The sequence below is a fragment of the Centruroides vittatus genome, unplaced genomic scaffold (assembly GCF_030686945.1).
Source record: "Centruroides vittatus isolate TY-2023 unplaced genomic scaffold, ASM3068694v2 contig_920, whole genome shotgun sequence".
Taxonomy (NCBI): Eukaryota; Metazoa; Arthropoda; class Arachnida; order Scorpiones; family Buthidae; genus Centruroides; species Centruroides vittatus.
Genome location: NW_027122607.1, coordinates 735037 through 760195, shown reverse-complemented (window position 1 = coordinate 760195; position 25159 = coordinate 735037). Strand labels below are relative to the sequence as shown.

The window sequence follows — 25159 nt, the reverse complement described above, 5'->3', positions numbered from 1 at the left end:
TGGTTGCTAATAATTATGGTAATTTATTAGAATAGGTTAGGTTAGGTTAGAACTTGCGTCCTACTGTTTCCTTGCTGGAATTAGAGATGAGCCGCCATCTTGGCTACCTAAGGTAACATTAACCATTAATTTCTAATATTTAATTATAGCCTTTACATAACCCAAGAATTTGGCGTATCGTTTGGAGTGTTTATCAAACATATTAGCTGTGATTTTTTTTTTTTCGTTTCTGCAAATCGAATTCTCATTCCAGGATAGTTCATTCCATGCTAGAAGAAAAGATGATGATGATTCACGCTCCTTAACAGTGTGTATTGTACAATTTTTTTGACTAAACATTATACATAAAACATTTGAGCATTTTTTTGGTGTGGAACGCATTATCGTATTTTACATTTTTACTCCAACATTCTGATCAAAACTGATGAATCTGTGTTTCGAAATAAAGTTGAAAAATAATTTGTATTTTGAAGTTGTTATTATATGAAAAATATTTTTAGACATAATTGAAAATATTCTAATGAAATAAAATTTGATTAATGAAAAATTTATTTAAATTTTATGAACTAAATATTGATATTAAATTATCAAAATAGTGATGATGTTTTTTTATTTTGTGTAGGATACTGAAGTAAATAATGAACCAAATGTTGTTTTGGTAAGCTTTATAGAATTTATAATTTATAGATTGTTCTGATTAAAATATGAAAATTGAAAGAGAATTGAAATCATGTTTTTACCATTGTAATGCACTCTCATTAATCTGAACTAATTATTGTAAGAGGTTGTTCAGATTAGTAAAAAACCCACTTTTAACAACATAAAATGTTTTAACATCATATTTAAAGCACTCTCAAATTTACAAAATTAGATTATGAGTTTTATTTAACAAAGAAAATGCTAAGTGTTCAGTCCCTACAGTCAGTCCACTTCCTAGAACGACTATGGGTGGTACTCTCACCACCTGACTTCGGCGGAATGAGATTTGCCACCCCTTTAAACAACGTGATGATCAGTTAGTCTGCATAGTTACTTGTGTTGTAGTTTAGCATCAAATCAGGTGAAATGGCTAGCTTAAAAAGGAAAGCTTTAACATTAGACTGTATTGTAAATAATGAACAAATTGTATGATTTAGAAAATGACATTGATAAACAATTTTTAGGTGAAAAACGCCTACAATCTAAAATAACTGACTTTTTACAGTGAATATTGTTGTTGTGTTTTTTTTAATTGGCATACATTAGTTTAACCTTTTGTTGCCTTTTAATTCCACATTATTCTCAAAACCAGAAGTGCCGCCATTATCAAAACTTAAGACAAATAAATTTCTTATAAAAAGGTATTTTTTGAAATTTTTAATTACATCAATGTAAATTTAGACATAATAATGTAAATAAAGTTGATTTAAATATTTAGTTTGCACTTTTATACATACAATAATAAATTATTGTTATTACTATAATAGATATAGTATATTGTATTACCATAAATAATTTTATGGTAATACATACGATATTAAATTAGAATGGATTTTATAATAGATTCTTAAACACATTTGCTACTTTTTATGAAACTGAAATTATGACACCACAGATAACGACACTCAGTTATAACATCAAAAAAATTGCCGGTTCCATGGATGACGTTATAATCAGGTTAAACTGTTGTGAAAGTTCGAACCCACCGGAATTAAGCCGGTAATGATACATCCTTTTCCGCGCGAGTAGAAGGAAAAGGGATATGAGTCAAAAGAAAGAAAAAATGAATCAGGAGGAACAAGAGTCGAAAAACGCGGGTTGGCGAAACTGGAACTTGTGACCGAGAGAATAAAAAGGCGACGACAGAGAAAAGGGGGGTCGGTTACGTTTTTCTTTAGACTGTGCGTGTGCGGACAAAATCGAGGGGAACCGCCGATAATCGACGAAATATTGTCGACTACGAAGACCGACCCGGATCACGAGGTATGACCCGAATTTATGTAAACTCTCCCTCCGCGAATCCAGAAAGAGGCGACTGTCGCGCGCCCCTTTTGTAATTATCCTGCTAGCTTAAATAAATTCTTGTTGTTGTTATTATCCGTTGCCTATGTCTTTTATTCGAATATTATCATCCGCCGCTCTATCGTCGACCCCATTCACTTCCTCCACTCGCCTAAAAACGCGTAACGCGTAACTCATCCGAACCGCCATCTTGACGTGGGCAGGTCTCACAAACCTGTTAGCCGACAAAAAGGAGGAACGAGACTTTGGCCGCCTCCCGGCACCCACAAATTGGTTTTTCAGGAGTGGGGTTCGACTCCTTCGAAATATTGATAGAGCGGAAAGGATCATATTCGAATAAAAAGGGACCATTCCAGTCGAAGTAGGGACCTAGATTATAGGAAGAAAGATTAGGAATAGTATCGGAGGTAGTCCTATTAGGAAAAATGGAGGGCAATCCGCAACCTGCGGTAGGACCAGCTCCCGCGAATCTGAATCCAAACCCCCTCACCCTAGGAGGGTTGGGCGGAATTATTCCACTCCTGCCTGTATTTTCCAGAGAAACGGGAGGTCTCCGAGTTACGGATTTTTTTGACTCGTTAGCGGACGTAACGAAAGTCGCGGCATGGTCAAAGGCCCAAATGTTGGCCGTAGCCAAGCTCAAACTCACCGGGATAGCTCGGAATTCGTACGGAAAGACCGACGAATCAAAGAGGTCGACGAATTTGACGAGTTCAAGCGCTTAATGATCGCGCGGTTCGAACGGGAACCTTATTCGTTTAGGCTTAGTAAATTTTATACCTGCGTACAAAAACGGGACGAGGACGTGCAAGCGTACGCCGCCCGGCTCCAAGCGCTCGCGATGGAAATCGAGATCACGCCGGAGCCCGGAGCCGACGCCGCGGAAGCCGCTATTATTCAGCGCATTCAAAGAAAGGAGTTAGATGAACGGTTAAAGGCGCAATTTCTTAACGGGATCGATATAAGGATCTGCCAGCGAGTAATGAGTCGCCAGGCTGAAACCTTTGATGAGGCGCTCAACGCAGCGATCAGTGAGGAGACGATTGAACAGATCACCTCCCATCCTCGAGGAATAGTGCGAACAGTCCGGGATAGCGAGCGAGAGACAGACTCCCCCTCACAGGACGAGATAGCTCAATTAATGTCGGCTATGCAGGAACTTACAGCCAGAGTGGAAAGACTAACCCGAACCTCATCGACAAATAATGCTAGAACCCCTCCAGGGAGGCGAAATAATCGAGGGAATCAGAATGATCCGCCTTTCCAGCGAGGAGGATACCGCCCAGTTAATACTAGCCGTAGACCCGACCGACCAAATGATCAAAACTATAGGAACCGGAACCCCGCGGTCGCAGAGATACTAATAGTAACGCTTCTCCTACGCGTCAACGAAATGAACCTCCAAGGAGACGCGAAAGCGAAAATGATCAAGATAGCTCTCAACCTATGGAAGAAAATCGAAACGGATGGACAGGTATTATTCGAAGCATCCAAGATCAGCGACCTCAATATAATTACTCTACTAGATCCCCTTTTTCTGTATCTAAGCAACAGCGACACTATACCGAAACGAGTAGAAACCTTTCTCTACCCCAAACAGATTCGTTCGAGGAAAGTGAGACGAGGTGGAAAGGCAGGATAGGAATAAGTAAAACTATCTCAAGGCACGAACCTATCATATTAGTTTATATTAACAATATTCCAGTAAAAATGCAAGTTAATACCAGCGCAGAACGTACGCTCATATCAAACGATTTAGCAAATAAATTGAAAAGGAAAGCCCCATAAAATTCGGGCACCGACAGAAGTTAAGAGTCGGCTTAGGGAAGCTGATTACCACTATAGGCTCAGTGACACCTACATTTAAATTACGGGGAAAGAAACATGCCATGCCATGTGCCATCGTACGAGCCGAGATCACAAACCCGTGTGAAGGAATCTTGGGCCGAGACCTCATCCAAACCGCTCAGTTAATTTTAGATTTTGCTCATGATCAAGTCATCCTACCAAATGGGAACACGATACATTTTTGCACACCTAGACGGCCGCGTAGAGAGAGAACGCGGCGTAAGACCCGCAATAAAACAGAGGGAATCCTGTCGGACATCCCCCGCGAAGAACAAATACCTCCCCCCGAAGGGAAGGAGAGACGTAATGTACGAATCCGGAGCGCGAGAAGGACCACTGCTCATCGGAAGGCTAAGCGACCCCGAATACAACCAGATAACACAGACCCAAGCATTCAGCCCCTTGTTGCATCACCCGGCGAAGACGTACTAAGAGCCACGCCACCACCAAGCGACCTACCCGACCCTTGGAGCGAGGCTATTCTGGCCTCCGTACTCCCTCCACTACCGGACGAACCGACGAAATTAAAAAAGGAACGCGAGGAAGCATGATCCGAGCTCGAAGGTGAAGTTGCCAAACCAGAACAGGAAGGAGATAAGGAGATTACACCTCCATACGCACTTCGAAGCCTAGACCCAGCAGCAGTAGTAAATCAACCTTGGGTTATGCCGCCGCCCACTAGCAATCGTAGCCAGATACCTCAGTTTATTTCTCCCATTGCTAGTCGGACCTCTTCCTCTTAAGCTCCGGCCGCCAAACAAATGAGGGCACCAACAGGAAGGTACCCCAGTAGGTGGATGAAGATAGCTTATTGAACAAATTTAGCGTTAATCTAAGTAATCACGACACGCTGATACATATCATCCCTTTCGCCATCTGTTCATTGAATATTCCTCAATGAAGCCGAGGAACCAGAAAGTACGCCTCCATACGCGCTACGCAGCCGTGGCCCGGTCCCCGAACAGCCATGGGTGATGCCACGGCCAAGCCGAAATCGTAGTCGCATCCCGCGATTCGTTTCGCCTGCGACAAGCCAACCGTCATCCCCTGAGCGCAGGGAATAGACTAAGGAAGGTTAGCAATAACATCTATTACTGACCTTCATCTTTGCCTCTTCCGTAATATTTGCTAACTGCTTTGATGCTGAAATATTCTTATTGGCCTTATCTATATTTTCCGATTGGTTACACACCGCTGAGAACAACCTCCGGCGGGCCGACAACTATCGCAAGATACTCGACCCGAAGAAATCCATCTTCAAGAAAGAGAAACTAACCCACTTCCAAGAAGCGACACACCCTTACAGGAAGCACCCTGGAGTGATCCCACCCGCCTTCACCAACGGGCCATTGTTCAAACCTATTGACACTGCCATTTTTAGATCCTTTGTTCAACTTCTTCTTCCAAAGTTTTGTCCTTATTATAATCCATTATAATATATCACTATATATCACATGTTAAACTATATTATTACTTACTATTACTCACATATTATATTACTTGTTATTCAAATTTTATTTAACCATTTTAACCAACGTTTTGAATTAGACCAACGTGTTAGCTTATCCCATTTAGATTTAAGTTAGGATTTTATCATCCTAGCGACCTGAGGGAGAGTAACCCCATTTATAACTTTTTGTAATGTGTACCTCGATCCGAGAACAAATAGACTTTTCATTTCAAATAACTGTTTGTAATTAACTTTTGTGAGTACCAATAGGACGACATCCTCGCCGCAACGGACTAAGACTATGACGACCCACCAAAGCTAATCACCGCACCAAATTCCACGCACGACGACACCGCCACACTACAACAAACTACATCAAGACACCACTCACCGGAATCCTCCAGCCCTCAAGTTCCTGTTTAAATTCGATCTTCACAACAAGCGAACACGCCAACCAGGTAGCACAAGACAACGAACTCCCATCAACAAGAGGACATAACGAACACTCAAGACCTTGAACTTTACTCTCGTACCCAAGTGATGAAAGGAAGCTACGTCTGCACCACGTGCCAGCTAGGAAACAACCTCACTTCCGGGAACACCGTTGTAGTTTATCACACCCACCGTAGTTGGTTTAACATAACAACTTATTGTAACGCGCGCCCAATTAATCTTTGATTGTCGCGAAAACAATAGATTGTTACTGTTGCCAGGTAGATCGTGTATAAATTTTCCATATAAATCATTGTCGCGACTAATTAACGTCGCCTGTACGTCACCAATCAGGGAGAGACAGCACGCTTAAATTAGTTCTTGGGCCTCCTATCCGTTCTGTGGTCATATTAATTTTAGCCCCGGCATTACAAGATCTTGTATCATAGTTACCGAACCCTCCTCTTCCTCTATGGGGGAAGAGAAAGAAGCCGGAGAAGAGGAAAAAAAAAATTGAACCTGCCCTTCAGGGACAGCTTCGATTTTAGAAAGCCCAAGGTGGTGTGAAAGTTCGAACCCACCGGAATTAAGCCAGTAATGATACATCCTTTTCCGCGCGAGTAGAAGGAAAAGGGATATGAGTCAAAAGAAAGAAAAAATGAATCAGGAGGAACAAGAGTCGAAAAATGCGGGTTGGCGAAACTGGAACTTGTGACCGAGAGAATAAAAAGGCGACGACAGAGAAAAGGGGGGTCGGTTACGTTTTTCTTTAGACTGTGCGTGTGCGGACAAAATCGAGGGGAACCGCCGATAATCGACGAAATATTGTCGACTACGAAGACCGACCCGGATCACGAGGTATGACCCGAATTTATGTAAACTCTCCCTCCGCGAATCCAGAAAGAGGCGACTGTCGCGCGCCCCTTTTGTAATTATCCTGCTAGCTTAAATAAATTCTTGTTGTTGTTATTATCCGTTGCCTATGTCTTTTATTCGAATATTATCATCCGCCGCTCTATCGTCGACCCCATTCACTTCCTCCACTCGCCTAAAAACGCGTAACGCGTAACTCATCCGAACCGCCATCTTGACGTGGGCAGGTCTCACAAACCTGTTAGCCAACAAAAAGGAGGAACGAGACTTTGGCCGCCTCCCGGCACCCACACTGTATATATTTTACAAAATTATACTGTATTTTTGTATAAATAAATTGTATAAATGTGTACACTAATTTTACAAATTAGTGTGTACTACACATTTTAAAAAAGTTACACTATTAAAAATGTTGTGATTTCTTTGCTTTTGTTTGAAACATTTAACACAAAAAAAAATAAAATTGGTTCAGATTAAGCAGAGTTTAGTTAGTGAGAATAGACTATGCATATTATAATGAATAATATGTATAGTGTATTCTCACTATACATATTAATCATTTTAATATAAGATAATTTATATATGATAATTTATAGTAATTAAATTAATATGTAGTTACAACAGCAACAATTAATATAATAATTGAAATTTAATACTTATAATAGTAAAACTACTTAGTTTCCACAAAATTATTATTGGGTTAATAAATTCATTTAATGATTTTGAAAATTTCAACTAAATTTATATATTCTTGTGTTAGACACTTTAATAAATGATAATATGGAAATTATTGTATTTTCTCAGTATTTTCTAAGAAGTAATTTTTTCTCAGTTTTATTTGTCTGAAACAGAGATATATTTTAGAATCAATGGCTTCTTTCATTTGCAATTCAAAAGAACAAACAGAAGTTATCATAAATGGATACATATGTAAGTTATCAATAAAGCATCAATAATAGACAGTTTTGGCTCTATACTGCTCAACAATCACACTAGTTCATAACAACATTGGCAACAAGTGGTAATTCAAACTGCTTTCAAAATGACATTATGATGCAGCATTAAAAACAATAGTTATTTATATAAAGCATAAAAATAGAGCTACTATCTTCCCAGTTTTGTGGAATTTGTATTATTTTTAAAACTTGCCACTTAACAAAACAAAAAAATTTGAAATAATTTTATTCCTTTCATAAAAAATTTTCAATTTTATTCCAAACTTATAGCACATCTTATCATTGGTGGAGTCTTAGAATGAAGGAACTATGATAATTATACAGTAGAGCGTCGAAAAGTGGAACCAATTGGGGACTGGGGTCGTTCCAAGTAGTGATTTTTTCCAATTTTCGATTATGTACGAAAAAATATATTAACCTGTCCGATGTTCAAATTTTTCTTCATTGCGTGTCGCTTCCTGTTGAATTTTTCTCCGTCGCGTGTCGCTTCGTGTTGAATTTTCGTCGATTTTAAGCCTAACGAAAATTTTTATAATAATAATCGAGGCTATTGTATCGTTAAAAATTATTTCTTTATTTTGTACAAACAAAATAAATATATTGAAGAATATAAAAAACATGAAAATTATACTTTAGAAGTAAATTTAGTATCAAAAACGTTCGATTCAGCACGACACAGTCCGACTGAAAATCGTTCCAGTTTTCGGCCATTTCAATTACCGACGTTCCACTTTTCGACGCTCTACTGTATTTTGATACATCTGAAAAAACCTGCATGAAATTGGATTCAAACTTTTAATTCTTGTCTAATGAACAGGAATTAAAGGTTTGCCCTCTGGACTCAAACAATAATTGATCCAGGTTTATATTAATTTTTGATTAGAATATAAATGTAACAAGCAAATATTTATTGTGGCATTGTCACGCTGCAATTTTTAATTTATTTAATTTAAAATATATGCTCTCCACTTCAAATTAGTACTATAGTGTCTTGTCCCTGTACATTGTACTTTTCCTTTAACAATAGAGTCATGCTGATCATTTTATCTAACAGCTTTCAGGGGAAAATTTTTAAGTTGAAATAACACGACTTCTGGTTTGCATAAGAAGTTCGTATATAGTTAATTGGGGCCTTCTGCCCTTAAGGTTTCTATATCTGGTCTTGGATTTCATTTATTTAACTCTATTCTCGAGATTAGAGAAAGATGGACAGATAGACATCAGTAGGAATTTATAGGTCTACATTTTTTTTTAAATTGCAGCCCAACGATTATTAGTTACCATGTCAATTGGTGGTCTTCAGTATCTTTTGATTCCTCTTATTAACAGCATGTAATTATATTTTAGTTAAATATATATATATTATCTAGATCAGTTTTTGTTGAGTAATAATAAATTTTGTTGACTTAATTGCGATAAAATTTATCCCAACTAAGTTAACTGGGAATAATGAGAATATAGATCAAGATTTGATTTAGGTTAACAGTGTCATTCTTCCAGTTGTTATATTCTAACAGAGAACTAATGCTATTATTCATATCACTAATCCACTAAAAGATTAATTCAATTGAAAAGATGTTAAAATAATCCAGCTAAAATATTGAATAGAATTAACTAATTCTGTTCTGTTCAAATGAAAAAAGGTAATTGGGTTCAAAGGCTTGATTAGAGGTTAACTCTCCACATGTAAATTTAATATTACAGGTTTGAATCTCACTCTGGACAGATTGTTTTTTTCAGACTTAACAAAATTTAGTTAAATTTATTTTCAATTTATTAATCATTATGTATTTTATATATATATAAATGAGGATGTTTGTTTGTTCATACATTTGCTATACATTCCTAGGCCGTTCAACTAATTGCTATGAAACTCAGCAGTTACATTCACATACTTCTAACTTAGATAATGTTGTACAGTACATCCCACTCCAAATATAAATTGGACTTTTATAAATCAATTAATTTCCATCTACATTTGATTTACTGATTTTCATGTAGTGCCATCTGTTGGTAAAAAATTTAACAAAATAATAAAATAAATATGATTCTTACAAAAATGGATATAATTTTTAAAAATATATTATATTCACTTAATTACTGTGACAATGATATAGCACGAAATAGATGCGCTATATCATTACTGAGACTGAGCATATTGCACTTGCCTGCATGGAATTGAAAGTGTTACCCTGTGGAAAGTATATAGTAACTATATAAGTACAGTAGAGCATCATTTATCCGAATCAATTGGAAACTGGGGCTGTTCGAATAACCGATTATGTACGAAAAAATACCCCACGTTTCTTTATGCAGTGCTCGAGAAGCACTTTACAGCAAACACACTGAAACTGGTTTCTAATTGGCCAACATTGCTTGTGACGTCATTTCGCTACACTTGCTGCATAAAGAAACGTGGCTATATATTAACCTATCCGATGTTGAAATTATTCTCCATTGCGTGTCGCTTCATGTTGAATTTTCGTCGATTTTAAGCCTAACAAAAATTTTTATAATAATAATCGAGGCTATTGTATCGTTAAAAATTATTTCTTTATTTTGTACGAACAAAATGAATATATTGAAAAATATAAAAACAAAAAAATTATACTTTAGAAGTTAATCTAGTATCAAAAACATTCGATTCAGCATGACACGGTCCGACTGGAAAGCTTTCAGTTAACTGACATTTCGGTTGACCGGTTTTCTGATAAACAACACTCTACTGTATTTAATTTTCCACATCTAACAACTCTGGGTTTTCCATTTTTGAATAGTACTTACTTAATTCTAAAAAGTGCCCTTTAGTAACTGAACACTGGTAGTTAGTTAGTTGTAGGTTTGGGCACTGCCAAAAGGTTGGCTACATGGAGTTTTTAGGTTTTCTTCATGTTAGTAACACTTAAATAGGATCCAGCTTCTCATAAAAGTTTTCCTTGGGTGCATCCTTCTTCATCAGATCACTCATGTGTTGCATTGCTGTAACCAAATAAACCAAACTAATTCTAACAAGTGATTATTTATTGTGACATTATCATAATGCTGGGCTGCAACTTTTCATCACAATGTTCTCAATTCTTTAGTGGTGGTCTTGCTCCTGTACATCATACTTTTCCTGTTAGCAATATAGTCATGTCAGTCATCTATCTAACTCTGTTCAGGGGAAAATTTTTGAGTTGAAGTAATATGACTTCCAGTTCAAACTAGAAGTCAGTATATAGTCAATCTGAGCCTCTTGCCCCTAAGCTTTCCACATCTGGTGTCGACTTTCATCTATCTAACTGTTCTCGAGATTAAGGAAGGACAGATAGACAGATGTATAGGGGACAACAGTTGGAATTTACGGATCTACAGTTTTTACTAATTGCAGCCCAATAATTTTTCTATAAATGCAATATTTATGAGAACATATTTCCCACATAGTTTATATGATCTATTGCCAAAATTTAATCACTTTATTATCACATAAAAACAATTATTCTTGCATTTTTACAAAGTTTTTTTATTTAAACAAGTTGTATGAAGTCTTTCAGACATTCAGGTTAGTAACTCAACCATATGCAGAGCCATCACAACCTATCTAACACTGATTACTTTTCAAATATTAATAGTAGACCAGTATTAATTAGTAGTTGTTAGCATCCTCTCTTCCAGGAGGAGGTCAACGAGTACTTTTGGTTGAATTCAATTTCCTTCCACACCAGTCCCTTCTTTCTATAGGACCAGTGGTATGGTGGCATTCAAGTAGGAAAATTACATATTCTGTGCAGGCTGGTAAACTTGTATTATGTTTTAAGTGGTTTTTGAGGGTGTCAAGTTTAAATATTTGGTCTGTTTATTGCAAAATTTGATTGGTTGGCAAATTACCATTTGATATTCACCTGTGAATGGTAGTTTCTTAGAGTTAACATTAGGAAAAAAATCTATCATATTTTTAATTAGTGTCTACTTGACCAATGTGCCATTTCATACCATCTGAATATCATGATAAATGTGGTAATGGTAGGCTGAATAATCAAACTTTCTATATGGTTTTCGTTTTAATGTTTGTTATATTATAATATTTAATTTATATAACTACAAAGAAAACCTTACATAAGAGTTTATTTTACCTAGTAACCAATGTAACGCATTTTAAAAATTCTTTATTCCTCTACTGTACATAATTTAAAGAATTTTTAAAATATGTTAGATTGGTTACTAGGTATAATAAACTCTTACATAAGATAACCTTTGTAAATATAAATCAAATACTATAATATAACATAATAGAAGAATTAGAAGTATGAAATAATCTAATAATCTTAATCTTTGCTGCTGTTATTTTTTGCCCAAGAAATACCGGGCTTGACTGTTAGTATATGCATATATGTAATATAAATGTATATCTAATAATTAGCTTAGTATACAATGATTTTTAACAATTTCTGCCAATTAGTTAATAGTGTATTAAATTATTATGTTTGTTATAAAAATATTTATCATCATAAATAATTTTATTTATATAGAGAATTGCAACAATACTCACATTAAACATTTTCTCTCTAATACAGTTAAAGAAATGGCAAACTTTATATAGTATAATATATTCTTTTTTAGCTTTTATGAGGGAAAATCCTTGTGTTGAATTTACTTTTTCAATTTTTCTTTTTTTTTTTTTTTGGTCCTTGTTATTTTGATAGCCATTACAAAAAAAAGGCAAAAATAAATATTGGGAAACTCCCAATATTTGTTTTTTAATAAAATATTTAGTTTAAATTGATAAGTTTTTATGAAATTTTCTTAAGAAAATAAATACTGGAAATACTGCAATTTAAGAAATATTTAAAATGTAAATGACAAAAAATTCAGAATTATTTACTTGTTTCTTTAGATATATCTAAAGTTAAAATAATAATAATAAGAAGAAATACTAATTACAATATTAATGAAATAAGTTTACTTTCCTTATATATTTTATTTTTTAAATTATTTTTAAAGGAAGCAGTTCAAGCAGTTGCAGCATCTGGTGCTAAGCATGGATTTTCAATGTTTTTAATTGATCCCTTTATTTTGAGCAATATATATAATGGCAGCAAGATTGGGAGAGATAATAGATGCAGAATATTATGTTTAGAACAGAGAGTTACACATTTTGGTACTCTAGGTCAGTTATCCACTCAAACTCAAAAGGTAAGTAAAAATAAAAGTAAATGAAACATATGGTATAGTTTATTTACCCTAACTTGACACCCTATAAACAAATTAAAACACTTTTTTTTTTTGATTGGTTAAAACATGTTGTCTGTCAAATGGAAATCATTTTATATCCAAAGTTTTTCAATAATTATTAAATCAAATATACTTCTTACTATATACTGGATGAATTATAATTCTTCCCTCCATGAAAAATTATAATTCTTCTCTCCATCAGCGCCTCCAGGAGCACAGGTATGACATTGCCAACAATAAACAATCTACCACACTGGCAACTAGAACCGGGAATCACAGCCGACCTCCAAAATGCTCATATAAATGTCACACCATACGGACCAACTTAGAACATTGGAGACTCTAGAGATATATAAGGCAGGATTGCAGAACACATGCATCAACTACAAGGATGTAATTAACATCTCGCACGCCTGGAAATATTGTTATGAGGGAAATGCACACTCACAAATAACTTCACATTGATTTAGTTCAATTTATATTCAAAGTTCGGCAAACGTAATAGTACGCATGCGTAAACAACATCCCAACACGAGCATAATGTTTCATCTTATCTTCCAATTCCGTGATTCCAAATATGGAATAGAATTCACTTCGGTTTTTTGTTCCGTTCACTGCTATTTGAAATTTCTTATGAGCTGTGCCTGAAGAAGACCCTGAAGGGGTTAAAAACATTAGCTGTTATAGAAACACCTATCACTGGATTATGAAGGTTTTTTGTGGAAGGAAGAATTATTAAATCATATATGAAATACTAACAGAGTCCCTGAAATTGTAATACATGACTTTACAAATAGAAAGCTGAAAAGATTGATGAATATAAGAGAGATGTTAACAAAGATGCAAATAAGATGAACTAGGAATAAAATGTTTTAGGATGAAATTAAACTCGAGGAATTATAGCTGGGCAATAGCCACGTCATAGAAAAATATGGGTTTACCAAAATAGTTGTAAAATAGCATAGTAAATAAGAAGAGAGGAACATTGCCACATATTCCATGAAAATGTGTGATAGTGAAACAAATAGAATTTTGTAGAAAAGTCGGTAATTTGATGTAGATCAGAAAGAATAGAATTAAATTTTTAATTTCTTTTAGTTCATACATATATTTTAAAAAATTATAATCGATTCATTTATTAAAATTAAAAAGTAATTATAGTTGCTCTGTTATTGTTTACTCTGATTTTGTACTTTGATATTGAATCTGTTGAATTTAAAAACAGCCCAAAAATGTTTTCCTGTGCTTTCAAACATAATTGATTGTTTTCAATCTGATTGCAGTACTATTGTGTGAATCCAGTAGGCAGATTTAGGAGATATATTCCATTTAGGAATTGTTTAAAATTATAATTTAAAATTGTTTTTATGTTTATCTTTGTTTATCTCTTATGTTTGCTTCTTATTTTTGCCTTTAATAAATGAACACTTGTGTATTTTTTAAATATTTTAATATTCACTTACAGTTTTTATAGAAATTGAAAGATAGGAAATTTTGATTTATACTTTGAAAAGAATTTAAAATGTAAGTTATGTAAAGTTATATATTTTAAACATAATTGCAATGCATAAATAAAAAGCTCAATTTCTATACAAATTCTTAGATATTATTTATGTAAAATTTATAAAGTAAGAAATTTTATTAAACCTGTTATGAAATGTTTCACGCTCATTAGAATAAATCTTAGATGATAAAATGCTATTTTTGAATCTTTCTTAAAACTTCTGATATACTAAAATCCTGGGGGAATTATTTAGTGATTTACCTATAGATGAAATTGAAAAAACATCTTTTGGAAGCATTTTATTTTTGTTTATTTGACTCAGCAGAATTTGTGTAGCATTTCATGCAACATTATTCTCATATTCGAGATAATGTTAAATCTTTATTGTAAATAAAATGATTATATGAGGGTGAAGTCAAAACAAATTCAGACTGGTTTCTTCCAGTCAAAAGTGTAGCACTAACAAATCCAGATCCTACATCACTGTTAAAAATAGTTATTGATGCATGTGTTCAGAAAATTGAATATGAAACTTTGTTTGGTTGCTAATGTGTTCAAAGGAAATGTTATCTGTTGCCTACTTAGATCAAAATGAAAGTTGATTGTGGCAAGCAGTATACAGCATGCATACACATTACTAAAATGGTAAATGAATTTTGGGTCAAGAAATCCATCTGATGCACCTCGTATCCATCATACACCCCAGATTTGGCATCCTGCAAATTTTTTCCTATTTTCAGCACTGAAATCAAAGTTATATGGAACTCATTTTCCATCCACAATAGCAGTATCAAATTATTGGAAACAATTCTGAAGAAAACTAAGGATAGCCTCTACAAGTCTTCATGGGCTAATGGAAGTATGTTGAATTCCAAGGGGGAATGCTTTGAAAAAGACCAGTTGCTACACCACAAGTACAGTAAGACTCCGCTTAACGCTGTCTCGCTTAATGCTGATTTGATATAACACAGTCTATTCGAAGCCTAAAAAAAGCTCAAATAGCTGGGGAGTGTCAGGCGAGGCAACCACTGTCCTGTTTAACCTCCACTCTCTAGTGAAGGGAGTTTGCGTAAACCTTTTCACCTGTGCTTGTAACATAAAAGCTCAAAATTTACTTGATTTTAATTATTGCGGCATTTCATTGATTCATACATATTATGATTATTTACAAACATGAACCAATCAGCAAAAGGTGGAAAAAAGGTGTACTTTCTTTAAATCTATGTTTGGTGCAATTTTGGAAAAAATATATCATCATGGATGCCATAGACAATATTGACTTGGCTTGGCAAGAATTAACTGATAAATGCATGAATAAAGTGTGGAAGAAGTTATCGTTGAAGGTATCCAAGAATTCTCAACGGGAAAAGTCTATCACTGTATCATTAGGGAGACCAAATTGTCAACCTAATCGATACAGCAGGAATAGGAGATGTAGACGAACAGGATATTGAAGAGTTATTGCAGATGCAGATTTCTGGTGAGAGCCTTACCAACGACAACCTTCAACAACTGGCAAAACAAGGAATTTATGTAGAACTGGAAAATAGAGATTCTGGAAACAGAGAACCCAAAAAATTTTTCTACAGATTTCCTTAGTAAAGGTTTGGTAATGATAACCAAATCATTGATCAAATTGTAGCAAATGATCCAGATTTTGAAAGGAATGCAAAAGCAAAATGAGGAGTTTTGGATGCAATCTTCTGCTACTGACATTTGCTTAAGGAAAGAAAAAAACAACAAATGAAACTTCATGACTTTATTGCAAAAACAAAGAATTTCAGACAAGTCAGTACCTTCGTCACAAAAAATGAACTTTACATTTCGGTGTGCATATGTTCGTGTGTTATTTAACATATATTATTATGCAAATTAAGATAAAAATAACTTAAAATTAAAGTAAAATCTGTTTATTTTTGGTCGGGTGTTCATCTAACCCTATTTACTCTGTGTTAAAATGATCTTGTTTAAACGCTGTTTTGCTTACCACTTTGTCGTCTAGGAATGCATCCCCCGCATTAAGCGGGGTCTTACTGTAATTATCATGTGATAAAAATATCACTTTTAATTTGTTTTGACTCACATATTAATTTATTAGAATGCCAAATCTAGAGAATTATGTGTGATGATATAAATACAGATATAAACTCCCATATTAAAAGTTTATATCTGTATTTTTATAGTCAGAGTACTTAGAATTGAATAGAAATGATAAAAATGACATTGAATATGTATATAATTAAATTTTATATAATATTTGATACTACATATTTTATAAAAAAAAGTTAATTATTTTTACATAATTATTTATTATTAGTTATTATTATTCAACAGGAAAGATTTTTAAATGAGTTGAAAGAAATAGGAGCAAAAGTTTTGGTTTTTGATGGAGATAATCCCATTCTTATTCGACATGAATTGAAAGTTCAGATTCCTCTGCATTACATAATAATAATTTATCAACATCTTATTCACATTGTGGTCTTTTATGATCGTGGTAATCAATATTGGTGGCATGGTCCTCTACATTTAATTGGTACTCAGTCAAAAGAAGTTGAACGATTCAAAATTCAAGATTGCAAATTTAGTCAACAAGCTGGTTCTTATGAAAAGTAAGATAGATTTAAATTTATCTTTTTCATATTTTTTTATTGTTATAAAATTTTTACTAATAGTTTTAATTTAATTTAATGATTTTTTAACCAGAATTTATTATTATTTATCTTCTTGCAAGCATTAATCCAAATTTATTATTTTTTTAATTGTAAAGAGACAATTGAAAAATTAACAATTATTAAAAGCATATATTACAAGTAGCTATATTTTCTTTATAATTAATTTATAATTACAGTATTTGATTTTCTTTCAAAATTCTATTTGGAAAGTTGTTTTTCATGGCGTATGAAGTTTTATTGTAATGAAAAACACATCAATGATGATTTAATAATATTGCTCACATTATAATAATGCTTTTTTATGTTCTTTGTAATCTTTATAAAAATTAAAGTATTTAGATTTTTTCTTATATTAAATCTCATTACACTTCTATATTGTTTCTTTATATAATTCATTTTAATATTCTACAACAACACAAGAAAAAACAATAACCAAATGTTTAATTTAGTTTTACAATTTAAATTATCCTAAATATTTTCAAATGAAAGATTAAAGTATATAATCTTTTACTTTACGTTGATATTATGATCATGAAATTATGATAATTGAATTTGAGTTCTAATGATTTCTTGCTGTTATAACATATGTTGTATTTAATGTGCAAAACAGATAATTTCCTAATAGAGAGATAAATCTAAAATTTAAAAGTAGTCTGCTATTTCAGAAATATTAAATTTACAGTAATATCAAATTTTTTTCTATTTAGATCTTGAACAATGTTATTAAAACTGTATGTATAAATCATATTAATAAAATTACAAAATATTAAAATTCCTGTAAAAGGGCTTCATCACATTATATTTTAATACAAATATTTTAAAGGACAATAAAAAAGTCCACATTGACGAAAAAGTTTCACAAAGACATGCATACGCTTTACAACAGACCTTTACTTGTAGGCTACTTGACTGTAGGGAGGATGAAAACTAACATCCCAGCAATAGCCTACAAGTAAAGGTCTGTTGTGAGGTGTACACTTCAGTATTTGTGGAACTTTTTCATCAATGTGGACTTTGAAAGTATTAATATTTATTTATATATTTAAAATATTTATATTAAAATATAAGTCATATCTATATTTATAAAGTTATATTGGATTTGTTGACGTACAGTTTTATAAATGTTTTAATTACAGACTTTTTTCAGAAAAACAAAATGATGCAGTCAAAGAAAGACTGTATATCTTACCAGAAAAATACATGTATCCCTTGCTTAACGCATTAAATTAATTGCAGCAATCCCTTTATATATGAGGCAGAAATTGTAATTAATGCGGCTTTAACAGCTGTCTTTACTTTACATAAATATGTTTTTCTCAGTAAATAAGGTGTTGATGAATTTGCTATTTTTATTTATTAAAATAAAGATATTTCATTATTAGTAATTTAAACTAATGCTGAACAACATTTTACTTTTGTTGTACTATTCATTATTTTTATTAACATTTTTTGATATTATTTATAACAATAATGTAGATCATGACAACCTTCATTTTTAATTATATTTATTGGCTATTGTTTGATATTATCAAAGATATAATTGAAAAAATAAGAATGCATTTTAAGATATTTGCAATAGAAGTTTATTTTTTACAAATAATGAAATCTCAAAATATATTTTGTAGAAATTATACTAGTTTTGATTTTCATGTATGTGAAGTTAAACTGATGAATTGTTCTAATAATTTGTCAGTAAGTTATATATTTAATTGCACTTTAAAAGTTCTCCCAGAACATTTTTATGCATGCATGTGTTTTCAATTCACAATTTTTTTTAAACATGATGTATTTGATACTGAAATATTAAATAAAATGCTTTATTTATAACGATATAGGTCTAATTTTAAATTCATTTGTTTAAATATTATTATTATTAAAATATAATTAATATATAATTAATATTATTTAAAATTAATTTAGAGTTGAAATTAGTCCTGTTGTAATTGATAACATCAAGCTTCATTTTCCAAATAAATTTTCATTTATTGCACCTGCAAGTTCAACAAAGTTCATAGAATGTAATTATATCAGATCAAAATTATTTTATGAAAAATATGGAAGAGATGAAAGTGAGGATGCAGAATTATTTCGAACTAAAGCATGGAAACTTCTCTCTAAAGCTAAAACTCTTTTGGATCATTTGAATATACCATTTTGGTTAAGTAGTGGAACTTGTTTAGGTAATATTAGATAATTATTTTAATTTTAAATACATAAAGTTTCTAATTTTTAAATCTCAAATTGTAGGTTATTTCAGACAGTGTGACTTCATACCATATAGCAAAGATGTAGATATTGGAATTTGGATTAAAGATTATAATCCAGACATTATTCCAGCATTCTCTTACACATGATCTTCCATTGACTCATTCATTTGGGAAGGTAAAGAAAAATATATTACTTGATCTTGTTACATTTAAAGATATTGTAGGAAACAATTTCAATATTATTTTATTTTATAATTATTCAAAATTTTAAGTTTTCTTAGTAATATTTGATGTTTGACATTTCATTATTTAATAAAAATTCTGCGTACAGTTGTTTCAAGACAAAATTGATTATACAGTTAATAAAGACTAATTTTATTAAAGTATTTGTATTCGTATATTCTCATAGAGATTTTTTCATGAATATTTTTACAGATTGAAGATAGCTTTGAACTATCATTCAGAGACAATGATATTAAATTAGATGTTTTTTTCTTCTATGAAGAGAGAGATTATGTTTGGAATGGTGGAACACAAGCAAGAACTGGGAAAAAATTCAAGTAAATAATAATTTATATATTATAATAATTTTTGCACAAAAAGTTTTTGTTTAATTTTTTGAACACACTCATGAAGATATTAATTTTCAAATTTTATGTTTTTTTTTTTATTGTTTTAAAAGTAATGTTTATATTATATTGAGTGCAAAACATGCAGCCCATGGGGTTGCATGGAGCACAGTACTTAATTGTAGTTAAAAAAATTTTTGTATTAATAGGCCAACCTGAATATTCATAAATGCATTAGCAGTATAGCTAATTCCCAATTTATGATGGTGTTCTGTTCTGGAACTCCCAAATTAATTATAAGTCAAACATAAAAAATAATGATGATAACAGAGCTTCAAACCAATGCTTAATATTTTAATTAATTAATTATGATTTGTTTTTAACAAAGATTCAAGAAAAATACAGGTAGTTCAACCACAATCAAAGAAACTGGAAATCATACCATAGTAGTACAGTAGAGAGTCGTTAATCCGAATCGTCGGTTATCCGAACACTTTCCAGTCGAACTGTGTCGTGCTGAATCGAACGTTTTTGATACTGGATTTACTTCTAAATTATAATTTTTATGTTTTTATATTCTTCAATATATTTATTTTGTTTGTACAAAATAAAGAAATAATTTTTAACGATACAATAGCCTCGATTATTATTATAAAAATTTTCGTTAGGCTTAAAATCGACGAAAATTCAACACGAAGCGACACGCAATGGAGAAAAATTTGAACATCGGACAGGTTAATATATTTTTTCGTACATAATCAGTTATCCAAACAAATCACTTATCCAAACAACCCCAGTCCCCAATTGATTCGGATTAACGACTCTCTACTGTATTACAATCTTCGTGTGACATTGATTTTATTTTTATTGTTAATATTTTATTTATTTGATTTGTTTTTATTTCATGATTTGTGCATAAATGTTTGTTTAATGTTTAATGTGCATTTAGCTATGATATTAAGCTTTTTTAAAATGATTTAGTCTAAAGCATCCTGAGGCAAGTTGTGCACTCATGATATAATCACTAATTTTGTTTCACTACAGAAATGTTAAGAGTAGTTACATTGTTTCCTGGCAAGTTATTCAGACGTAACATATTGCCATATTTAATAGATGATAATTTAAATATTTACAGTTGAAAATATTCATATAGCAAATGATTAGAAAACAAATAGAAATTGATTCATTTTATTTCACAATCACTTGCAAAATGATTTTGAATTTGAATACATTAATTTTAAAAATCAAAAAGTCATAAATGATAACTTTAATTTTTAATTTATTTTTTATGGATGAATCTCTTATTATTTACATAGACATAATCAAGTAGTAAATATAATACAGCAAGAGCTTGCAAAGAAACACAGATTATTAGACATTCACAAACCATATTACAAATACATTCCACAGACAGTATTGGAACATACCATGCACAAAATGTACTATGACAGAGCCATAATCACAAATAAAATGATTTACCAGAAGAGACCAGACATCACACTCATTGACAAACACAATAAAATCACATACTTTATAGACATATCCATTCCAAACACTCACAATGTACAAAACACATGCACTGAAAAAATCAGCAAGTACAGTACATAGAACTCACCCAGGAAATACAGCATCTTTAGAGGATGGATAGGGCGCATGCTGTATCTGTTGTTCTCTCCTCTACAGGTGTCATACCACACACACTACACAAAAGCCTGGGAACATTAGAGTTGAATAGAAACACGTACATCACATTACAGAAGGCCACTATATTAAATACATGTCATATTGTTAGGAAATTCCTGAATACAGACACACACACTGACACATTTAATTTTTGTCTTGTTTTGGTCACTATGCCTTGATTCTGGTCTGGCATAATACATAGCCAACCGAGTATAACTCACTAAACCCAACATAATAATAAATTATATTTATTTCAGATATATTTTCCCAAAATTTGATTTGTGTTGGACTGAATTCCTTGAATTAAAGATTCGTGTTCCATGTCAGACAGAAGATTATATACAAGCAAATTATGGGCCAAATTGGTTTGAACCAGTAAAAAATTGGGATTGGAAAAAAAGTCCACCAAATGTAGAAGAAAATGGACAATGGCCAATAGAAGACTGGCCTGACGTAATACAATTAATACCAATTCCAGAACAGACTTAAGGCAATTTGTTACTTAAAATGTTTGTTTTATATATATAAATGTATTAATGTGTCAATTTGTATAATGTGTTAATGAAGAATAAGAATATAGTTATACATATAAAGTAGATAAATGATATTATCTGACTATAATGTAATAACAGTTTGTTCCTAAATGTAAATTTGAGTGTGTTATTGATCAGTCTGTTGATTAGAAGTTTCCAATACTCTGAAAATCTTGCAAAAAGTCATATTTTATATTGTTCAATATTTTATTCAAAGCATTTAATGTTGTTATTTAACATTAATGTATGACTTTTATACAATAATAAATGTATTTTATCATCAGTTTTTGATCAAAGATGATTGTTTACTGTTGTTATTTTTTATTTATTTATGATAATGAAATTATTATTTTTTGTTATATTTATAAATCCTTATATATTTAAAATCTATATAAATAAAAATGTATGTTCGTTTGTTCCTAATAGCTAATCTCCGAAAGTTCACTAATTCCTTTGAAATTTTCACACAACGTTGCATTCGAATATGGGCGTGTTTTTATATAATATAGATGTCGAAATTCCCGGGGAAGAGGGACAGGATTAAGGCTTTTATGTCCAACAAGTGGCCCTAACTCCGCCAGTATTTGCTTTTCTGTGAGACATTATTTGAATGAACTAAAGCAGATCATCATCTATTAGTGATGTAACAAAATATTCGGCCTATTTTTCGTTATTCGGCCGAATACCTAAAAAACAGGAGTAAGAAATAACAAAAACACAGTAAATTAATTATTTTGGTGTTTAGATTTGTTATCGGGTTAGTGTTGTTTGTTTATGTTTATTTATAACTTATAACCTGCACAAAATGAAAAACAAAATAATATTAGTCACACGTATTCACAATTTATAATTACAAAGATCAGCACACGTACACACCTATTCGTTGGAGAATCGTGCACTTCCGAGGGTCTGACCCTGCCTATCCTTTTTAAGCGCTCGTCTTTGCTCTTCCCTTTCTCTTTTCCTCTATCGCTCTAGTCCATGTATGCCTATGCATACATCATAATGTGCGCGCACGATACTTTCGTCACTTCCGTCGTAGATTTTCCATTTTACAATTACGTGACTCAGCCTGGTGATAACGGAGAAAAGAGACCGATAGGACGTCGGTATAAGTCACAGTTATGATTTCACAGATTCCAGACAGCTCGGTAGCCCGAACGGCCCCAGGCTTTCGCCCGTGCACGCTAAGTGACTTTCATTACAAGCATTTAGCTTTCCGAAGTCTACGAGAACAGTTATTTGGCATTGACGGCCGCGAATTTCGCGCCATTAAGCTGCCTCGACTTGTTCGATTATGTTTCCGACTCAATTTCGTATTTATTTTCACATGTTCACTTCGCGGTCCTCCTCTGTTCTTTTCCCATTATTTACATGTGTAGATCATTTCATTGTTATCCACATTTGATATCATCGTTTATCACATACTGCCATGACGCTCTTGTCTGTCCGCTACAACTGTCAAGAATTAACGCGATTGGCGAAGCGTAGTGACTGCGGACCAATACAGAGCACGGTCCTTGCCATAATGCGGTTTGCCCGCTAATTTTCGTACCTGCGTTAATTAAGCCGAATAGTTTGGCTGAATATTCGGCTATTCTGCCACGCTCATGGCCGCTCATGTTCGGTATTCGGCCTGAGGCCGAATATACAGTACTATTCGTTGTAACACTATCTTCTATCTATATATATAAAATAAAAATGTAATGTTCGTTTGTTCCTACTGATTCCTTTGAAAGTTTGACAACGTTGCAATCGAATACGCACGTGTTTTTATATAATATACATGTCGAAATTCCCTTCCCCCACCGGGGGGAGGGAGAGGATTAAGGCTTACCGTGAAGAACTCGGCTTCCATTATACTATTTTAGATGCGGTTTTTTGCATTTTTGATTGCATTTTAATAGGGTACGTCAAGAGAATGTACACTTCATGAAAAAATTAAAATATAAAAATTCTTAGTCCGTACCCTTATATTTTGATGCATTTTTATGTATTCATTTTATTATATTATTTATATCGTTGTTGCTTCAGTGTATTTAGTATATTTTATTTTGTTATTTATTTGTTAATTTATCTATTATTATCGTTTTAAATTTGAATGTATAATGTTCGGACGTTCTATCGTTACAATTTTAAAATACGTTCGAATTCAATTACACCTGAAGATGGCCCATTCTATTAGGCTGAAAACGTTAGTGTTTCGTCAAATAAACATTTCTCAGCGATAGAAGGTGTTTGATGTTTCAGTAAGTGTTTAAAAACGCTTGAGTTTTAGTTATTAAGAATACATTTTCGGCTATTGTCGAAGTTATTTATCGAATGCTAATTTTGTTTTAAAAAGTGAATTTTCAGAGAGTTAAATTTTTTTTTTGGTATAATTATATTAACTCTTATATAACGTGTTCGCAATGAATATAAAAACATAAAATTAATAGTAATTTTTACGCCCAGTGGGCACTAAGAGGGCCTCTTACAGCAAGCCTATTATGGGTTCGGCCAGGCCCACAATGGGGCGGCCGGGTGGTGAGGGACGGGGACCGACATATCCGGACGGACAACCCCCGAAAAATTCCTGGGGATTTTTCGACCCGTCCGGATTCGATCCCGGGTCCCCCAGGGCGGTAGGCTGCTAACCTTGACCGCTCGGCCATCCGGCCGCTTGAATGTTTATACGGTGGTAGCGAATACACGGGCCCTATTCTGGTCATCGTCTCTCGTCTTTCACAAGCCGGTTGCTGATTGGCTAATCATTTGTTTACGTCTCGAGAGATCATCGCGTCTCTCTAAACGCGATTCTGGACAACTTTCTCTCTCTTAAGCTTAATTCACAATAGCGAAAGCGAATGCGAAAAGCGATTTTTATTCGCTTGGCGAAATTGACCTATACAACCAAAAGCGATTGCGAATTTTAAGGAGCCAATCATTTGCAAGCGAGAGAAAACGTCATTTCGAAAAACAAAATGGCCGCTTCCGACATTCCGTCGTTAACCACGTTTGTTTATTTACTGAGAAAGAATGATACGTCAAAAAGAAAACGATGCTGGGTGAGAGGAATATTAAACATCCGTAATTACAACATTTACTCTATTGCGTAGGAAGTTTCTGTAGCCATCTTGAAAACAACAAGAACCACGTGACAACTAGCGGGAATACGATTGGTGGCGAAATTTTTTCTCTAGCGAAAAAGCTCGACGGTTCCGAACTTCGAACTTCG

General features: G+C 32.9%; 1 protein-coding gene and 1 long non-coding RNA gene across 2 annotated transcripts in view; one reads left to right on the top strand and one right to left on the bottom strand.

The window, feature by feature from the left end:
- LOC136984453 (ribitol-5-phosphate transferase FKTN-like) overlaps positions 1-22238 on the top strand; it is a 28238-nt gene extending 6000 nt beyond the window's left edge. Inside the window, 8 exon segments of the mRNA XM_067281441.1 lie at positions 623-658; positions 12541-12732; positions 16610-16887; positions 18871-19130; positions 19198-19283; positions 19285-19332; positions 19593-19717; positions 21667-22238. Of these exon segments, the coding sequence (XP_067137542.1) occupies positions 623-658; positions 12541-12732; positions 16610-16887; positions 18871-19130; positions 19198-19283; positions 19285-19332; positions 19593-19717; positions 21667-21898 (1257 nt within the window). The 3' untranslated portion in view covers positions 21899-22238.
- A 747-nt stretch (positions 22239-22985) lies between these two features.
- LOC136984485 (uncharacterized) overlaps positions 22986-25159 on the bottom strand; it is a 235093-nt gene continuing 232919 nt past the window's right edge. Inside the window, exon 2 of the long non-coding RNA XR_010882197.1 lies at positions 22986-23436. This is a non-coding gene — a long non-coding RNA (uncharacterized lncRNA). The remainder of the gene's footprint in view (positions 23437-25159) is intronic.